Here is a 14,648-nt window from a genome sequence, read left to right on the forward strand (position 1 = left end):
TCCTTCCTCAAGGTGCTCTGGCACCCTGCCTGATTTGTAACTCTGGCTTGCAGATATTTTTAATCTAATGATTGGTATTTAGGGCAGCTTTTTGCAAGCAAAGAAGCTTTTTGTATTTTTGTACAGGCAATCCTTGACTTACAACAGTTCATTTAGTGGCCATGAATACCTGATCCAAATTCAGACATTTGGCAACTGACTCATATTTATAACGGTTTGCAGGGTCCCCTGGGGGTCACCTCGTACAACAAAATTGAATGCCATCCTCAGTGTACATGATGACTATGAAAATAAAACACAAACACATGTCCTTCACATTCTATACATTGAATTGAAAACCCCTGATACTGACCCGTGATGGCAAACCTATAGCACACGTTGCCGGAAGTGGCCCGCAGAGCCACTTCTACCGGCACGTGAGAGGTCGCGCGGAAGAGCCCCACTGCGCATGCGCATACCACCACCCAACAGCTGATTGTCGGGTATCTGACGAGCATGTGCGGGGGGGCGCAGAGATGTGCAGTGCGCAGGGGGAGGGTCTTGCGTGCATGCACAGAGGTGTGCGATGCACAGGGGGATCTCGCACGCATGCGCAGATGCATGGCACAGGGGGATCGCATGTGCATGCGCAGAGGCATGGTGCGTGCATGGGGGGGTGTTGCACGTGCATGCACAGAAGGCATGGGGGGGGGGCCAGCACGCATTGCCTTCTGGGTGCTGGCAGATGCCCACAGTTTTTGGCCGAAAAAGGTTAGCCACCATTGCACTATACAGTAGAATTCAACAGAGTTACTGCGCTGGTTTGGAAGCTGTTTTTCAGCCTATTTGACCATGTTTCTTTTATTGTCCTGTACTGTCTGCCAGATGGTAATCATTAAAAAAAAAGAGGGTACTCAGGATGAGATGGACCTTTGGGGATGTTTTAACTTTCTTAAGGCAGCGGGAGCCGTAAAGCTCTTCCAAAGAGGGGAGAGGGCAGCCAATGATCCTCTGGGCAATGACGTTAACCCTCTGGAGCACCATCCTATCTGCCCCTGTGCAATTGGCAAACCACACAGAGGTGCAGTAAGTTAAAATGCTCTCTATGGTGCAGCGGTAGAAAGTCCCCAGCAGTTTCCCATCGGTTTCTGAGCAGCATCTCTACCACTGATGCTCTCTTCTCTTCGAGTTCATGTCTCTTAACTGGACCGGAAAGGCAACCTGAAGGCACAAGGCTCAGGTAAGGATTGTTAACGTGCGTTTGGTTGTACTTCTTGAAACAGGCCAGCACAATCAGGGATCACATATTTATTTCGCAAAGTCCGAGAGCAACAACTGCATTTTTTTTAAACGTCATTCATCAGAGGTTTAGTTTAGTTTATTGTCACTGCACCTCGTACAACAAAATTAAATACCATCTTCAGTGTACATTATTATAACTATGAAAATAAAGCACAAACACACATCCTTCACGTTCTATATACAGTTGAATTGAAAACCCCTGATAATAGCATTCATATTGCACTCTGCGGTACAATTCAGTAGAGCTCCTGACTTGGGATGGAAGCTTTTTTTCAGCCTCTTTGTCCTTGTTTTTATTATTATTATCCTGTACCGGCTGCCAGATGGCAATAGTTCAAAAAAAAGTCAGCCTCTTTAAGGGTGGACTTCAACTCCCAGAATTCCTCAGCCAGGCTGGGTGGACTTCAGCTCCCAGAATTCCCCAGCCAGCATTTCTGGGAGTTGGAGTCCACACCTCTTCAAACCTTGCTGGCTGGGGAATTCTGGGAATGGAAGGAGGAAGGCAAGCTTTCTAAGGACGGCTGGCCCGAGGGGGAAGGAAGACCCCGGCCCAGTCTCGGCTGGCCCAAGGCTCCTCACAGACCCGGCCTTCCCTCCCCGACCCTGGGCAGCCCCACGGAGGAGAAGCCGCGTCCCTTCTAACCCTTCCCCTGCGGCCAGGGACGCCTTCCCGGTTCCCGCAGGGCCGTCCGGACCGAGGGCGACCGAGGGACCGACCCCGATCTTGCCAGGCCCGGGGGAGCCACCCGGGAAGCAGCCACGTGTCTGATGCGCAAAAGGAGGCGGCGCTGCGGCCGCCCAGCCCGGCTCAGTCCGCCTCCCGGAGCCGAGGAGCAGGCAGCCCCGGCGGCGGAGCGCCCGTCCCCCGCCCCGAGGCCAACCAAAGGCAGGTAAGGGGTCCCGCAGGTGGAGAAGAGGCGGACCGGGGGCGGTTGGGGGAGTCAGGCGAGGCGAGGCAGCTCACCTGGACCGGCTGGGCGGGGGGCTGGGGGCTGGGGGATGTCGCTCCGAGCGTCCTCCAAAGGGGTCGGAGTGGGGGGCTCTGCTGGGACGTCCCCTCCCTCCCCCCCCCCCCCCGCTTCCAAGCCGGGCCGCCAAGTTGGCACCAGGTGAGCGGATGCTGCTTGAAGGATGCTCGCCCGGGCAAAGATGCTCCAAGTCGCGCAGCCGCCGGGATGCTCAAAACTGCGCTTGTCCCCCCGCCCTTCGCTTGCAGGGCGCCCCCGGCCCTTTAGATGCGGGGGGGGGGAGGACGATGGGAAGCCCTCCCCTGCAGCCCCCCCGCGCAACCCTCTCTGATCTCTTCCCTCGCACCTTCCTCCCAGGCGACCCTCCCTCTCCATCTCGCAGGACCCTTCCCTGCTGCTGCTGCTGTTTCCCCGTGGGTCTTTCTACAGGATTAGGACCCCCCCCACAATCCCCAATCCTCTTTCTTATCTCTCTCTCTCTCTCTCTCCCCCACCCTCCGCCCGCAATTCCCCTCCCTTCCCAATTCTGCCTCCGGTGCGTCTCGGCTGCTTTGAGCGCCGCATCAGTTACACCGAGGCTCCTATTTTCATTGGCCAATCCGGCTTTTTTGGGGTGGGGGTGGGGGTGGGGGTGGGGGGGAGAGCTTTCTATTTCTGTTTCTCTGGAAAAAAAAATTTTTTCTCTCCAGCCAGGCCTTAAATCGGCTTTGCAGCACCTGTTTATTTTTTTAAGGGGGAGGAAGAGAGGAAAAACAGGAGTTTTGGTGGATGATATCCGAAGAGGGCAAACACACCCGGCTTTTCCCTTTGGAGAAAGCAACCAGAAATTCATCAAAATGTTCACTTTTTGTGTGCAGTTATGTAACTCAAGCAGAGTCGACACTCCCCAGAGAGACACAGACACGCACACATTTGTGTGTGTGTATATATATATATATATATATATATATATATATGCGCACAGAGAGAGGGGGGGGGAGAGATTTTAAATTGCTCTATTTTTAAATTCACATCCCCCTAACAACACACAAAGCCTAACATTCTATTGATAACCAAAATGCCACCAACTAAGGATCGATTTGACCGGGTTCTGATCCTTGAGGAGTCCGTGACAGGGGTATCAGTGGATCTCTTTAGAGCCCCCTTGAAGCTAGACTCTGCTTCTTCTAAGAAGGATGCAATGTTATTATTATTATTTTGGCAAAAAAAAAAAAAATGCATTTCAACAGCCAAATTCGCTTCTTTCCAACCTTCGCATTAATGACCTATTAATGAAGCTCCTTCGGGTTTAAGAATTGGGGCTTCTATGAAAAATGTGAGTTGAGCCAGATCCTCCTTTGATGCTCCCCAAAGAAATTTGCTTTTAAATATGTCTGTGTTAGCAGCAGCAGCAGCAGCAGCGGCTACCATGGCGATGAGGAATAAAAGATAAATTAAATTTGCTGCTAATTTCTGAGCCACGCTGGCTCAGAATAAAATTGCTGGGGATTCCTAAAATAATGAAACCAGGGAGCTTATTTCTCTCCTAGTGCGAGAGACACATTTTCCCGATCTTTGGATTTCAAGCTTTCACCGTTTTTATTTGAGTGCCTCTCTAAGGGGGACTCGGAAAATAATCAGTGTGGGGAGTCGGACTAGGAAATTGCTGGTACGAGTAAATTCCTTCGCTTGTTTCTCAGGCAATAAAATAAAGCAAAAAATAAAACAAATAGAATAGAATTATAAAATAAAAAATAAAAAATAAAATAATAAAATAATAAAAATAATAAAATAAAATCTGTTTGCAAACCAGATGGAGGATTTTTGCTTTGAACATCTCCAAAAATAGTTCATCTGAATTAAGTGCCTGTGGGTTCTGGTGAAACAACTTAATTTTGCTCTCACGGATAAAAATCCTCGTTTTTAAAAAATAAAAAAATAGAAATTGGGAAGTGGCTTGTTGGGAAGGAGAGTATCCTCCGCAAAGGGGCCCCCAACCTCTGGGCAGTGGATCAGTACCGGGTTATGGCCAGTTCAGAACCAGTCCGCACAAGCCGTGGCTGAGCGAGCGAAGCTTTATATGCCATGCGTGGGAGCTGGGTTGTGCCTGAAATCATTTTCCCCTCCCGCCAGTCTATGGCAAAATCGTCTTCCACAGAAGCAGCCCTCAGTGCCAGAAATATTGGGGACCAAAAATTGTCAGCGTTCCTCTAAGAGAATAAAGCAGTGTTTCTCAATTTTTGTAAGCTTGAAGATAGGTGGACTTCAACTCCCAGAATTCCCCAGCCAGGGAATTCTGGGAGTTGAAGTCCACACATCTCCAAGTTGCCATAGTTGAGAAACACTGGAATAAAAAAAAAAAAAAAACCCACTACAGCTGTCCCAAAAGTGTTTTTTTTCAAGAGGCAACTGGGCTTCCTTTTTTCTTTTTCTTTGAAGGTCTTTCGCTTCCCACCCAAGAAGCTTCTTCAGCTCTGACTGAATGGTGAGGAATGGAAGGATTTACACTCCTTGCAGGCAGCTGGTCATTTGCGTCCTTTTAGAGGGTCGTTGAGGCCACTTGGATCCTGAGGACACAGATAAACCTTCCAGTGGCCTCAGCAACCCTCTAAAAAGGATGCAAATGACCAAACGAGTGTAAATCCTTCCATTCCCCTCCACCCAGTCAGAGCTGATGAAGCTTCTTGGATGTGAAGCGAAACTTCTTCAAGGAAAAACCAGGAAGTCCAGTTCCTTGGCACCTTTGGGACAACCAGGACCGGGGTGGCTGAGAATCTCCATAGACACTAGAGCTGATTTATTTTGCAACTGGCCATTTAAGTACTTGAAAATTGGTTGGCCAGGAACCTTGAGTAGTACAGGCAGGTCGGGGCCCTTTGGCATCCAGTGGCTGACCCCCCCACCCCACCCCCCGCCCTGTCCTAACCAGATATAATGATCAGGACTTTGAGGAGTTTGCAGAGCCCCAGGACAGGCTGGGCCAAAGACATGTCTGAACGATGGAGAACGGGTGCCGGGGACTCTCAGGTGGGCGTCAGCCTTTCGTCGTGTCCACGCCGCTGGGGGTCCTAGGGAGATAGGTACGTGGTGCCAGAGACTGGGCGGAGGGGAAGACTAGAACTCCCTTCCTAGGCCAGGCGTCCTGGGCACCTGGTCCATCCAGCCACCGGTCCAAAGAGCATGCGGGGGGGGGGGCTTCAGAAATCGTGGGGGCTCCATCACTGGAGGTGTTTAAGAAGAGGCTGAGCAGACACCTGTCTGAGATTGTTTAGGTTCTCCTGCTTGAGCAGGGGGCTGGACTAGAAGACCTCCAAGGTCCCTTCCAGTTCCGTTCCTATCCTATCCTATTCCTTCATTCCAATATCCTATTCTGTTCTGTTCTATTCTATTCTATTCTATTCTATTCTATTCTATTCTATTCTATTCTTCATTCCAATATTCTATTCTATTCTATTCTATTCTATTCTATTCTATTCTATTCTATTCTATTCTATTCTATTCTTCATTCAATATTCTATTCTATTCTATTCTATTCTATTCTATTCTATTCTATTCTATTCTATTCTTCATTCCAATATTCTATTCTATTCTATTCTATTCTATTCTATTCTATTCTTCATTCCAATATTCTATTCTATTCTATTCTATTCTATTCTTCATTCCAATATTCTATTCTATTCTATTCTATTCTATTGTATTCTTCATTCCAATATTCTATTCTATTCTATTCTATTCTATTCTATTCTATTCTATTCTATTCTATTCTATTCTATTCTATTCTATTCCTATTCTATTCTATTCTTCATTCCAATATTCTATTCTATTCTATTCTATTCTATTCTATTCTATTCTATTCTATTCTATTCTATTCTATTCCTATTTAATCCCCGCCTGCATTTCGTCACCCATCTGAAACCAGCCTTCCGGCGACCCCAGTGAAATGGCTCTTTTTGGGTGGTTTGTCTGAAAACCACCCCGGATGAGCACTAAACTGAGCATGCCTGGAAAACATAATGAAGTGAAATGAAATAGATGTAAGCCTGAGGTGCCCGTGGTTTCCGTGAGGCACGGTTGCTTCGGGGCCGACTGAGTTGTGACTAATCGTGGAAAGTCAGGAGTTCGACTGAGCTTCGGCTTATATGGGTTGCCCTTGGTTCACAGGCACAACAGCCACCCGTTGCTAGACCAGGTTCAGAGAGTCCTACCTGATTTTATGAGCTGTTTTGCCACGGTCGTTCATATATATGCGCCCGCGTGTGTAGACACACACACACGCACACCTATATGCCCCCCCCACACACATAATTTTGCTTTCTTGTCCCAATTCTTTAAAAAGTCACTCAATCCGCATGGCTCATCCATCTTCAAAACCCCAACACTTTGGAGAGCTGAAAGAGCCCGTCAAACAAGGTGCTATCCTTTTGAAATAAAATAAAAGAGAGCGGGGGAACTGGGGGTGGGACGGGACATGATAGCATTGAGGGGGCTGCCCCATGGGAGAGGGGGTCAACCTGTTTTCCAGAGCACCAGAAGGCAGGTGTGATGACCCGGGGTGTGACACAAAAATAACCAAGTCACAAAAAATAGAATAAAGTTCCTTTAATCCCTCCAATTTGGCCCCAATGTCCAATTATCCTCGGAATGATATCAAACTCTTAAAGAAAACAGTTTATAGAGGCAGTAAATGCAGTCTGCACCCAAAATAAAGTTAATTTGAAATTTAAAAAAAGCCAACACAAACCACGCTGAATGAACTACTACGGCAGGCAAGGATGATTAATTGCAGACTTCTACCAGATAATGCAGTCACCACAGTTGGAAGGAAGCCAAAACCCAGATAAGCTCGACAAGAATAATTCATGCTTTGCTTCCAGCACTGGGCTATGTTCAGTTTGTCCTTTTAAACAGTCCTCACAGCTGCAGCCCATGAAGGGGATCAAGGCCCTTTCCTCCCCTATAGACCATGCCACTCATGTTGCTCCCTTATCCGCTCCTTCCTGCGTGCCCTAGGATGAAGAGGGGATGGGCCTGGCTCTTCCTCTGAATGCCCATCCGGCCTGTGCCCTTCCCCAGTTTCCTCCACAACCACCGGAGCCACACTCCCACTCCCTGTCGGCTGTTCCTCCTCTCCCTCGGAGTCAGACTCCAACAGGGGCATGACAGCAGGACAAGAAATGATAGATTGAGAGAAGGAGAGAAGCAACCTGGAATTAAGGAGAATGAAATATTATTGTAGCTAACATATCGATTAATCAAGGCACAAAACAATATTTTAATTTATGAGATACCTAAAGCAAGATAGACTCTTATAGACTCTTTATTATTGTCCATGGTTCTTAATATTCCTTTTTAATCCAACAATGATGGTTCTTATGTGGTATGCAATACAGGTAGTCCTCAATTTACGACTACAGTTGGGGCCAGAATTTCTGGTTGCTAAGCAAGGCACGACCGTTTTGCCACCGTTGTTTAGTAAATCACTGCAGTTAAGTGAATCATGCGATCATTAAGCAAATCTGGCTTTTCCCCCATTGCCTTGGCTTGTCGGAAGCCGGCTGGGAAAGTCGCAAATGGTGGTCAGGGGATCCCAGCTTGTTGTAAATCAACATTGGTTGCTAAGTGCCTGAATCATGATCATGTCACCATGGGGATGTCGCAAGTACGAGAACTAGACATAAAATGCTTTTTTCAGTGTCATCGTAACATTGAACAATCACTAACTTCAGTTGTTGTAAAGTGAAGATAATGTCAGGATTCCAGCAATCGCCCTAATGAAATCATGATCCCCGAGCCAAACTTCAACCAACTTCAAAGGATTCATTAGAGGAGACATACTGGCCTTGCCCTGTGTGAAACTAATTCTGGCCTACGTAATTTAACAGTCCCCTATGACCCTGTTTCCCCCCTTCCTCCTGGGTGTATCATAAATCATATTCCCCAGTTGAGCACGTTCACAGGCTGGGTGTCATCCTTCACGTTCTCCAATTAAATATATTCAGGGCAAAAGCTCTGGTAGTTTAGTTACAGCCTTTTAAAGAGAAGAGTTGGAATGTACTTCCGCTTCCAAACTGCTGCACGGCTCTTCCAGATTTCCTCTCCATGTTGTGGTTCAGCAGCAGCCACAGGTGCGGACAGCTGAGGCCTTGGAGAGTGAGGACTCAGATGAGGGGCCTGCAGGTGAGGCAGGGATGGGCCCAGGACCATCAGGGAGTAGAGTGCTACCTTTGGAGATTGAGGAGGCTGGCAGCAATGAGGAAGAGGATCCCGAGGAGCCTGTGCTCAGTGTGTGTGCACGCAGGGCTGTTCGAAGGAAAGAGCAGCTGCAGCAGCATGGGCGACTCGGGAGTAAGGCTGCAAGGTGATGGCCTCTCCCTTAAGAGATAAAAGCCAGCTTGAGAGACCGGGATTCTTTGCAGAAGGCAAAGTTGTTTGATACTCGACCCTGGTGGATGTTAGAATATCTGAGTAGGTATTTGGAGACTCCTTGATTTATTGTTTAGGAAATTTATCTGTTGTTCTTGGCAGCCTTGCAAAACCTTGGCAAGGCTCATTCTTATCGGAACTAATCAGTTGGAAGCAGCCTTTTATCAGGTAGTCCTCAAACTTACAACAGTTCATTTAGTGACCATTCAAAGTTACAACGGTACAGAAAAAAGTGACTTATGACCGTTTTCCACACTTACAGCCTCTCCATGGTCACGGAGCCTCTCCAATTCAGTCACTTGGAAACCGATTCATATTTACGATGGCCATCCTGGGGTCTTGTGATCCCCTTTGGCAGCCGTCTCACAAGCCAAGTCAACAGAGAAACCAGATTCACTTAACGACCGTGTGACTAACTTATCCAGGGCAGTGATTCACTTAATAACGGCAGCGAGAAAGGTAATACAAATGGGGCAAAGCTCGCTTAACAAAAGTTTCGCTTAAATATTGGGCTCAACGGTGGTTGTAAGTGAAGGATTACCTATATTTAATACCTACACTTACTTAATGATATATGAGAAAGTAGTGTGATGACCCGGAGTGTAGCACAAGCATAACAAAATTCAAAACTTAAATAAATGTCCTTTAATGCCTCCAACTTGGCCCCACTGTTCAATAATTCTCCGTTGGAGATAAAACGTACTCAAAAATAGTCTTCAAAAGAAAGCAATACAGTCCGAACTTAATGAGCAGATAGAGGTGAAAAAAAAACCCCAAACAAACTACAATTTCCACAACGGACCAGGATAAGTAAATCACCAAATTCAAGGAGCTAAGAAGGCACAGTCTGTTGGAACGATGCCAACCAAGAGAACTTCAGCCCAAAATAACACATGCTTTGCTTTTAGCAACGCTGTGTTTTAACCGTCTCTCTTATATACTAGTATCCCCAGCTGCAACCAATGAGGAGGATCATGGCCGCTTCCTCTCTCATAAGCCAAGTTGTTCCCTTCTCCGTTCCTCCCTGCATACCCTAGGATGAAGAGGAGATGGGCCTGGGTCCTCCTCTGACTGCCCAGCCGGCCTCTGCCCTTCCCCAGCCTCCTCCATAACCTCCGGAGCCACACCTCCACGCCTTGTCGGCTGTTCCTCCTCACCCTCAGAGTCCAGCTCTACCAAGGGCATGACAAGCAGTAATGTCCATGACATTTTAACAATCCCTGGCTAATCCATTTCAATTTTGCCTGTTCTCTTTTGTGTTTGCTTTTAGTTTTTTTTTTTTTAAAGAAGGGGACTAAACTTAACCGCCATTCACTTAGTGACTGAAGTTACAATAGCACTGAAAAGAGCAACTTGTGGCCTAATTAAAAATATCCACCTTACTATTTCCTTGAAGGAGGACCAGGTTACCTTAAAATGAATCAGACTTAAGCTTCGTGACTTTTCAAAAAGTGGTCCTTCTGAGGTCATCCAGTCTATCTCCCTTGCAGTTGCCAGAAATGTCTTTCCAGGATTGATAAATCAAAGACTATACCAATAGACTAGACTAGACTAGAATTGAATTGAATATAGAATGCAGGATAAGATAGGATAGGATAGGAAATAGAATGCAGAAAGAATAGAATGGAGTAGATTAAATAGAATAGAATTCTTTATTGGCCAAGTGTTATTGGGCACGCAAGGAATTTGTCTTTGGTGCATAAGCTCTCAGTGTACATAAAAACAAAAATAAAATAAAATGCCTTCATCAAGAATCATAAAATACAGCACTTAGTGATAGTCATAGTTTACTAAATAAGCAATCAAATCATACAAGGAAACTAAATAAAACAGTATAAACCATAAAGATACAAGCCACAAGGTTATAGTCATAAGTAGAAAAGGAGATAGGTAATAGGAAGGATGGAAGGAATTATAGTAATACAGCGTTCATAAATAGTTTGACAATGTTGTGGGAATGAGTGGTTCAGCGGAGCAAAATAGCATGTGGGGAAAAATTGTCCTGGGGTTTAGTTGTCCTGGTGTGCAATGCATCAGGACATCTCTGGGCCATAGAAAACCGGTGTGCCCTCATGCCTTGGTCTTCCTCTTTTGGCAGGTCTCCAGAGCAGCCTTTGCGATGTCCGTCTCTGCCTTCTGACCGCCTTCCTCCTCCCCGCCCTGGCCTGGCGGCCACCGCAACCCCCCCTCACCCACCATGGTGCACACTGAAGGCAGCGCCCTCCTCAAAGCCGTTTGGCAAGGGAAGTTCCGGCTGACCCGCCTCTTGCTGGAAGGCGGGGCTTACATCAACGAGGGCAACGCCCAGGGGGAGACCCCGCTCATTGCCGCCTGTGTGGCCCCCTACGAGGACCCCCAGAACAAACCCCGCATGGTCCGGTACCTGCTGGAGAACGGCGCCGACCCCAACATCCCCGACAAGACGGGCAAGTCCGCCTTGATGCACGCCTGTGCGGAAGGCGCTGGGGCCGAGGTGGCCACCGTCCTGCTCAACCACGGGGCCGACCCCAGCGCCAAGGATTATGCGGGTGCCTCAGCCTTGGTGTACGCCATCAACAAGGGCAACCGGGCAACCTTGCAGGTGCTCCTGGATGCCTGCAAAGCCAAGGGGAAAGAGGTCATCATCATCACCACTGACACCTCCCCTTCGGGGACCAAGAAGACCAAGCAGTACCTCAACTCCCCGCCGTCTCCCGGCGTGGAGGACAAGCAGCCGCCCGCCCTGTGCATGTCTCCGTCGGACATTGAGCTCCGCACGTCACAGTCCCCTGGGAGCAGCGAGAAGGAAGAGGAACGAGATGTCTTCAACTTCAGCCTGGCCACACGGCTCAGCTGCTCGCCCCACGCCAAGGGGAAGGAGATGGAAGAGAAGGGGCCCTCGGGGCTGCACCCCAAAAGCCAGCCCAAGCCTCTGAAGAGACTGAACTCTGAGCCGTGGGGTTTGGTGGCCCCCTCGGTCTTGGCCGCCTCCTATCAGGAGAAAGCCCGGAGCCCAGAGGATCGGGTGAGGATCGAGATGAATGGGTTGAGCATCACCAAAAGGCCTCCGCTGTCCCGGAGACACAGCGTGGAAGGCCAGGAGTCTTCTTGTTTCAAGATGGGCACCCCACCAGGATCCGGAGAGGAGGTCTCAGGGTTGGATTCCTCCTGGGCGGAGAAAGTCCAGTTGGGACACCTCCACCAGACCCTCTCTCGACACAACACAGCCCCAGAAGCTCAAGAGGGTCTCCAGGCTCCTAGTTCCAGAAGTGTGGCCCATCACAAGTTGACCTGCTCAGAACATTTGGAGTCGGATTCCCTCTGTCCCGAATCCATCCCAGGTTCTCCAGAGTCTGGCCGGGTTTCGCTGGAGAGGAGGAGGTACAACGCCTCTCCGTTGACCTTGCCCAACAGCTCCTCCCGCGAGAGCCTAGAGAGCATCCCTAATGCCATCTCCCCGATAACCATCCGGCGTAGGGCCCCAGGCCTCCTGGAGCGAAGGGGCTCCGGGACGTTGCTCCTCGACCACATCGCCCACACCCGCCCGGGCTTCCTGCCCCCGCTGCACTTCAACCCTCACCCTCCCCTCCGTGACATCCGGCCCAATGGGAAGCCCCCTTCCCCAGCCCACAAGGGGCTGATCCCCATGGCTCCCTCGTCCCCGAAGACCAAGCGGCTCCTCCGAAGACACTCCATGCAAACGGAGCAGATGAAGCAACTGGTCAGTTTCCAGAGCTTGATTGCACAAGGGGACTCGGTGGCCACCTAAAATGGGCAGTCCCCCGGAAACCGGAACCAACCCTACTCTTTCGTCTTTGGCCTAGTCAAAGTTTAGAGGGCCCATCCCTGTCTTCATAGTTGGGTTTCCATTGTCTTCCTCCCTTCTCTTGTTTGGTGTTCTACCTTGTAGTGGCCACATTTAGAATCCTATCCGAACTTGACTTTCTAAACCTGGAGTTGGAAGCAGCACCTGAAAACCACCACGAATGAAGTGACAGGATCTTGAAAGGGCCGGGCAATTCACAAGTTGTTGTCCAGTGACTACAACTCTGAGGAAAGTCGCCCCTCAAGATTTTGAGATAGGAAGATCTCCGACAAAATGTTGGCCGTGAAAATAGGAGGTTGGTTGATATCTAGATAACTCTTTCTGTGGTTTGGATGCAGAGTTGGCTACGGTGAAGGCTGAATACACAACACTCAAGATTGTTCCTTAAGTGGAGGTCCAAACTCAAGGGAGGTTGGACTTAGTTTGCTTGTGGCTACGTAGGGATTCTATGTGGATACCTCTTTTCACTCTGCGCCTGGTTCTGCCACTCCTCCATCTATAGGGGGACTTAAACTCTTGGGCAACTGGATGGACTTTTGAGATGAATGGCACAAGATAGCTTCCTGTCTTGTGGATCTAGGTGTCAGGGTTCCGACGAATGCCCTAATTAATTCATGAGCCTGGAGTCAAGTTTCAAAAGAAATCCAATTACTTATTAGGAGCAACATGTTGGCACTTTTCCCAAGTGCAGTTGGCTCTGCCCTATGTAATTTACCTATGACCCTGTTTTGCCCCCTCCTCCTCCCAGGGTGTGTCATAAATAACATTCTCCAACGAAGCACTTTCACGGGCTGTAGAAAGCACGCCCCTCCGGCTGGCTCTGGTAACCTGAGACACAATCTGTAGGAGGGTATGCGTGGAATGAAAAGAGATCGCAGAAAATTCAAGAAATTGCTTGGTTGCAGAGAACCAGGAAGCGACAGGTGTGAAGATGTTCCATGCATGGCAGCACCCACCTGTCTCCTTCTCGTCCTCCGGGTCAAATCTGGGGCCTTCTGCCTTTTCAGATCCGTAGACCAGTGTTCCTCAACCTCAATGAGATGAAGTTGGTGGCAGGCAAGGAAGACCAGGTCCACCCGTGAAGGTTCAATGAAGCTGCTTTATTGCTAAAAGCCAACGCACAGGAATCTTTTCAACTAAGAACCCGCCCACTTGGATAGTTAGATGAGAGTCAGTGGCACTCAAGGGAGGTTGGACTTAGTTCGCTTATGACTACGTAGGGATTCTATGCTGAGGCCTCTTTTCACTCTGCTCCTGGGTTTTGCCACTCCTTCTCCTACGGGGGCGGGAGATTTCTGGGAGTTGAAGTCCACACAGCTGAAGGTTCCTGAGTTTGAGGAAGACTGCAATAGATTTACTCGCTCTTTCAATTATCCTCACTGAAGGAGAACTTGAACCAAATATTTTTGTCCTGCTATTTTCTTCCCTACTGGATTCTGTGAGGTTCCGTTTCTTCTGAAGGCTTTATCTGATGAGAGTCACGACTCAGGGTTTGGGGTTCAAGTTGGAGAGATGAACGGGGGAAGGTCCACCCACCCTCCAGTTTGTAGGACTGAGAAGTTAAAAACCAAAACTCTCTCTCTCTCTCTCTCTCTTTTTTTTGCATCACCTCCAGTAGGAAAGTTTTCAAGTCTTCAATGTTCTGGAGAAGAATTTGAGACTTTTGGGGATTATTTCTGACCCAGCATGGATTATTTTTGGTCTTCCGGATGCTCTTGAACTTCACTTTGGCTCTGAAATGATCACGGCAGCAGCAAGAACCTCACATGCACCTCGCGATTTCGATGATGTCAACGCATTTCCCAAAAAATACCCTTTCCGAGATGGAATATGTGGTTTCTCTGGGTTAAAACCAGACACAGCTTTCTTCTCTATTTAAATCGACAGGAAGTAGGTCGAGTTCTTGAATTCATTCCCAGAACTGTGGTTGAGAACAGATCCAGAGGGACGGGTGGCCAGTTTTAAAAGGTTCTTCGGAGCTTATATTTTGCTTTTATTTTATTTTTTTCCACCTAGACTGGCGAGACTCAGGGATGGCGCCCCGATTTTGAAGCCCCAACGAGATCTCTTGGATGTCTTCGACTCTCCTGGCCATCGTCCCTTCATAGGGGACCTTGGTTTTCCAACTTGGCAACTTCGATCTTCGACCTTCCTGTTAACTGAGGATTTTCTGTTGCTTTCCAGAACTGTAT

At 48.4% G+C, this 14,648-nt stretch overlaps 1 protein-coding gene across 1 annotated transcript; it reads left to right on the forward strand.

Annotated features, from left to right (window-relative positions):
- The first annotated feature begins 2,100 nt into the window (after positions 1–2,100).
- Positions 2,101–14,077, forward strand: ANKRD34A (ankyrin repeat domain 34A). The gene is made up of 2 exons (XM_026717743.2): positions 2,101–2,171; positions 10,750–14,077. Exon 2 carries the CDS (start codon positions 10,849–10,851, stop codon positions 12,397–12,399), a length of 1,551 nt encoding a protein of 516 aa, XP_026573528.1. The 5' UTR covers positions 2,101–2,171; positions 10,750–10,848; the 3' UTR covers positions 12,400–14,077.
- The last annotated feature ends 571 nt before the right edge of the window (positions 14,078–14,648 follow it).

The sequence above is a fragment of the Pseudonaja textilis genome, chromosome 16 (assembly GCF_049901715.1).
Source record: "Pseudonaja textilis isolate UNSWEBS1 chromosome 16, rPseTex1.2, whole genome shotgun sequence".
Taxonomy (NCBI): domain Eukaryota; kingdom Metazoa; phylum Chordata; class Lepidosauria; order Squamata; family Elapidae; genus Pseudonaja; species Pseudonaja textilis.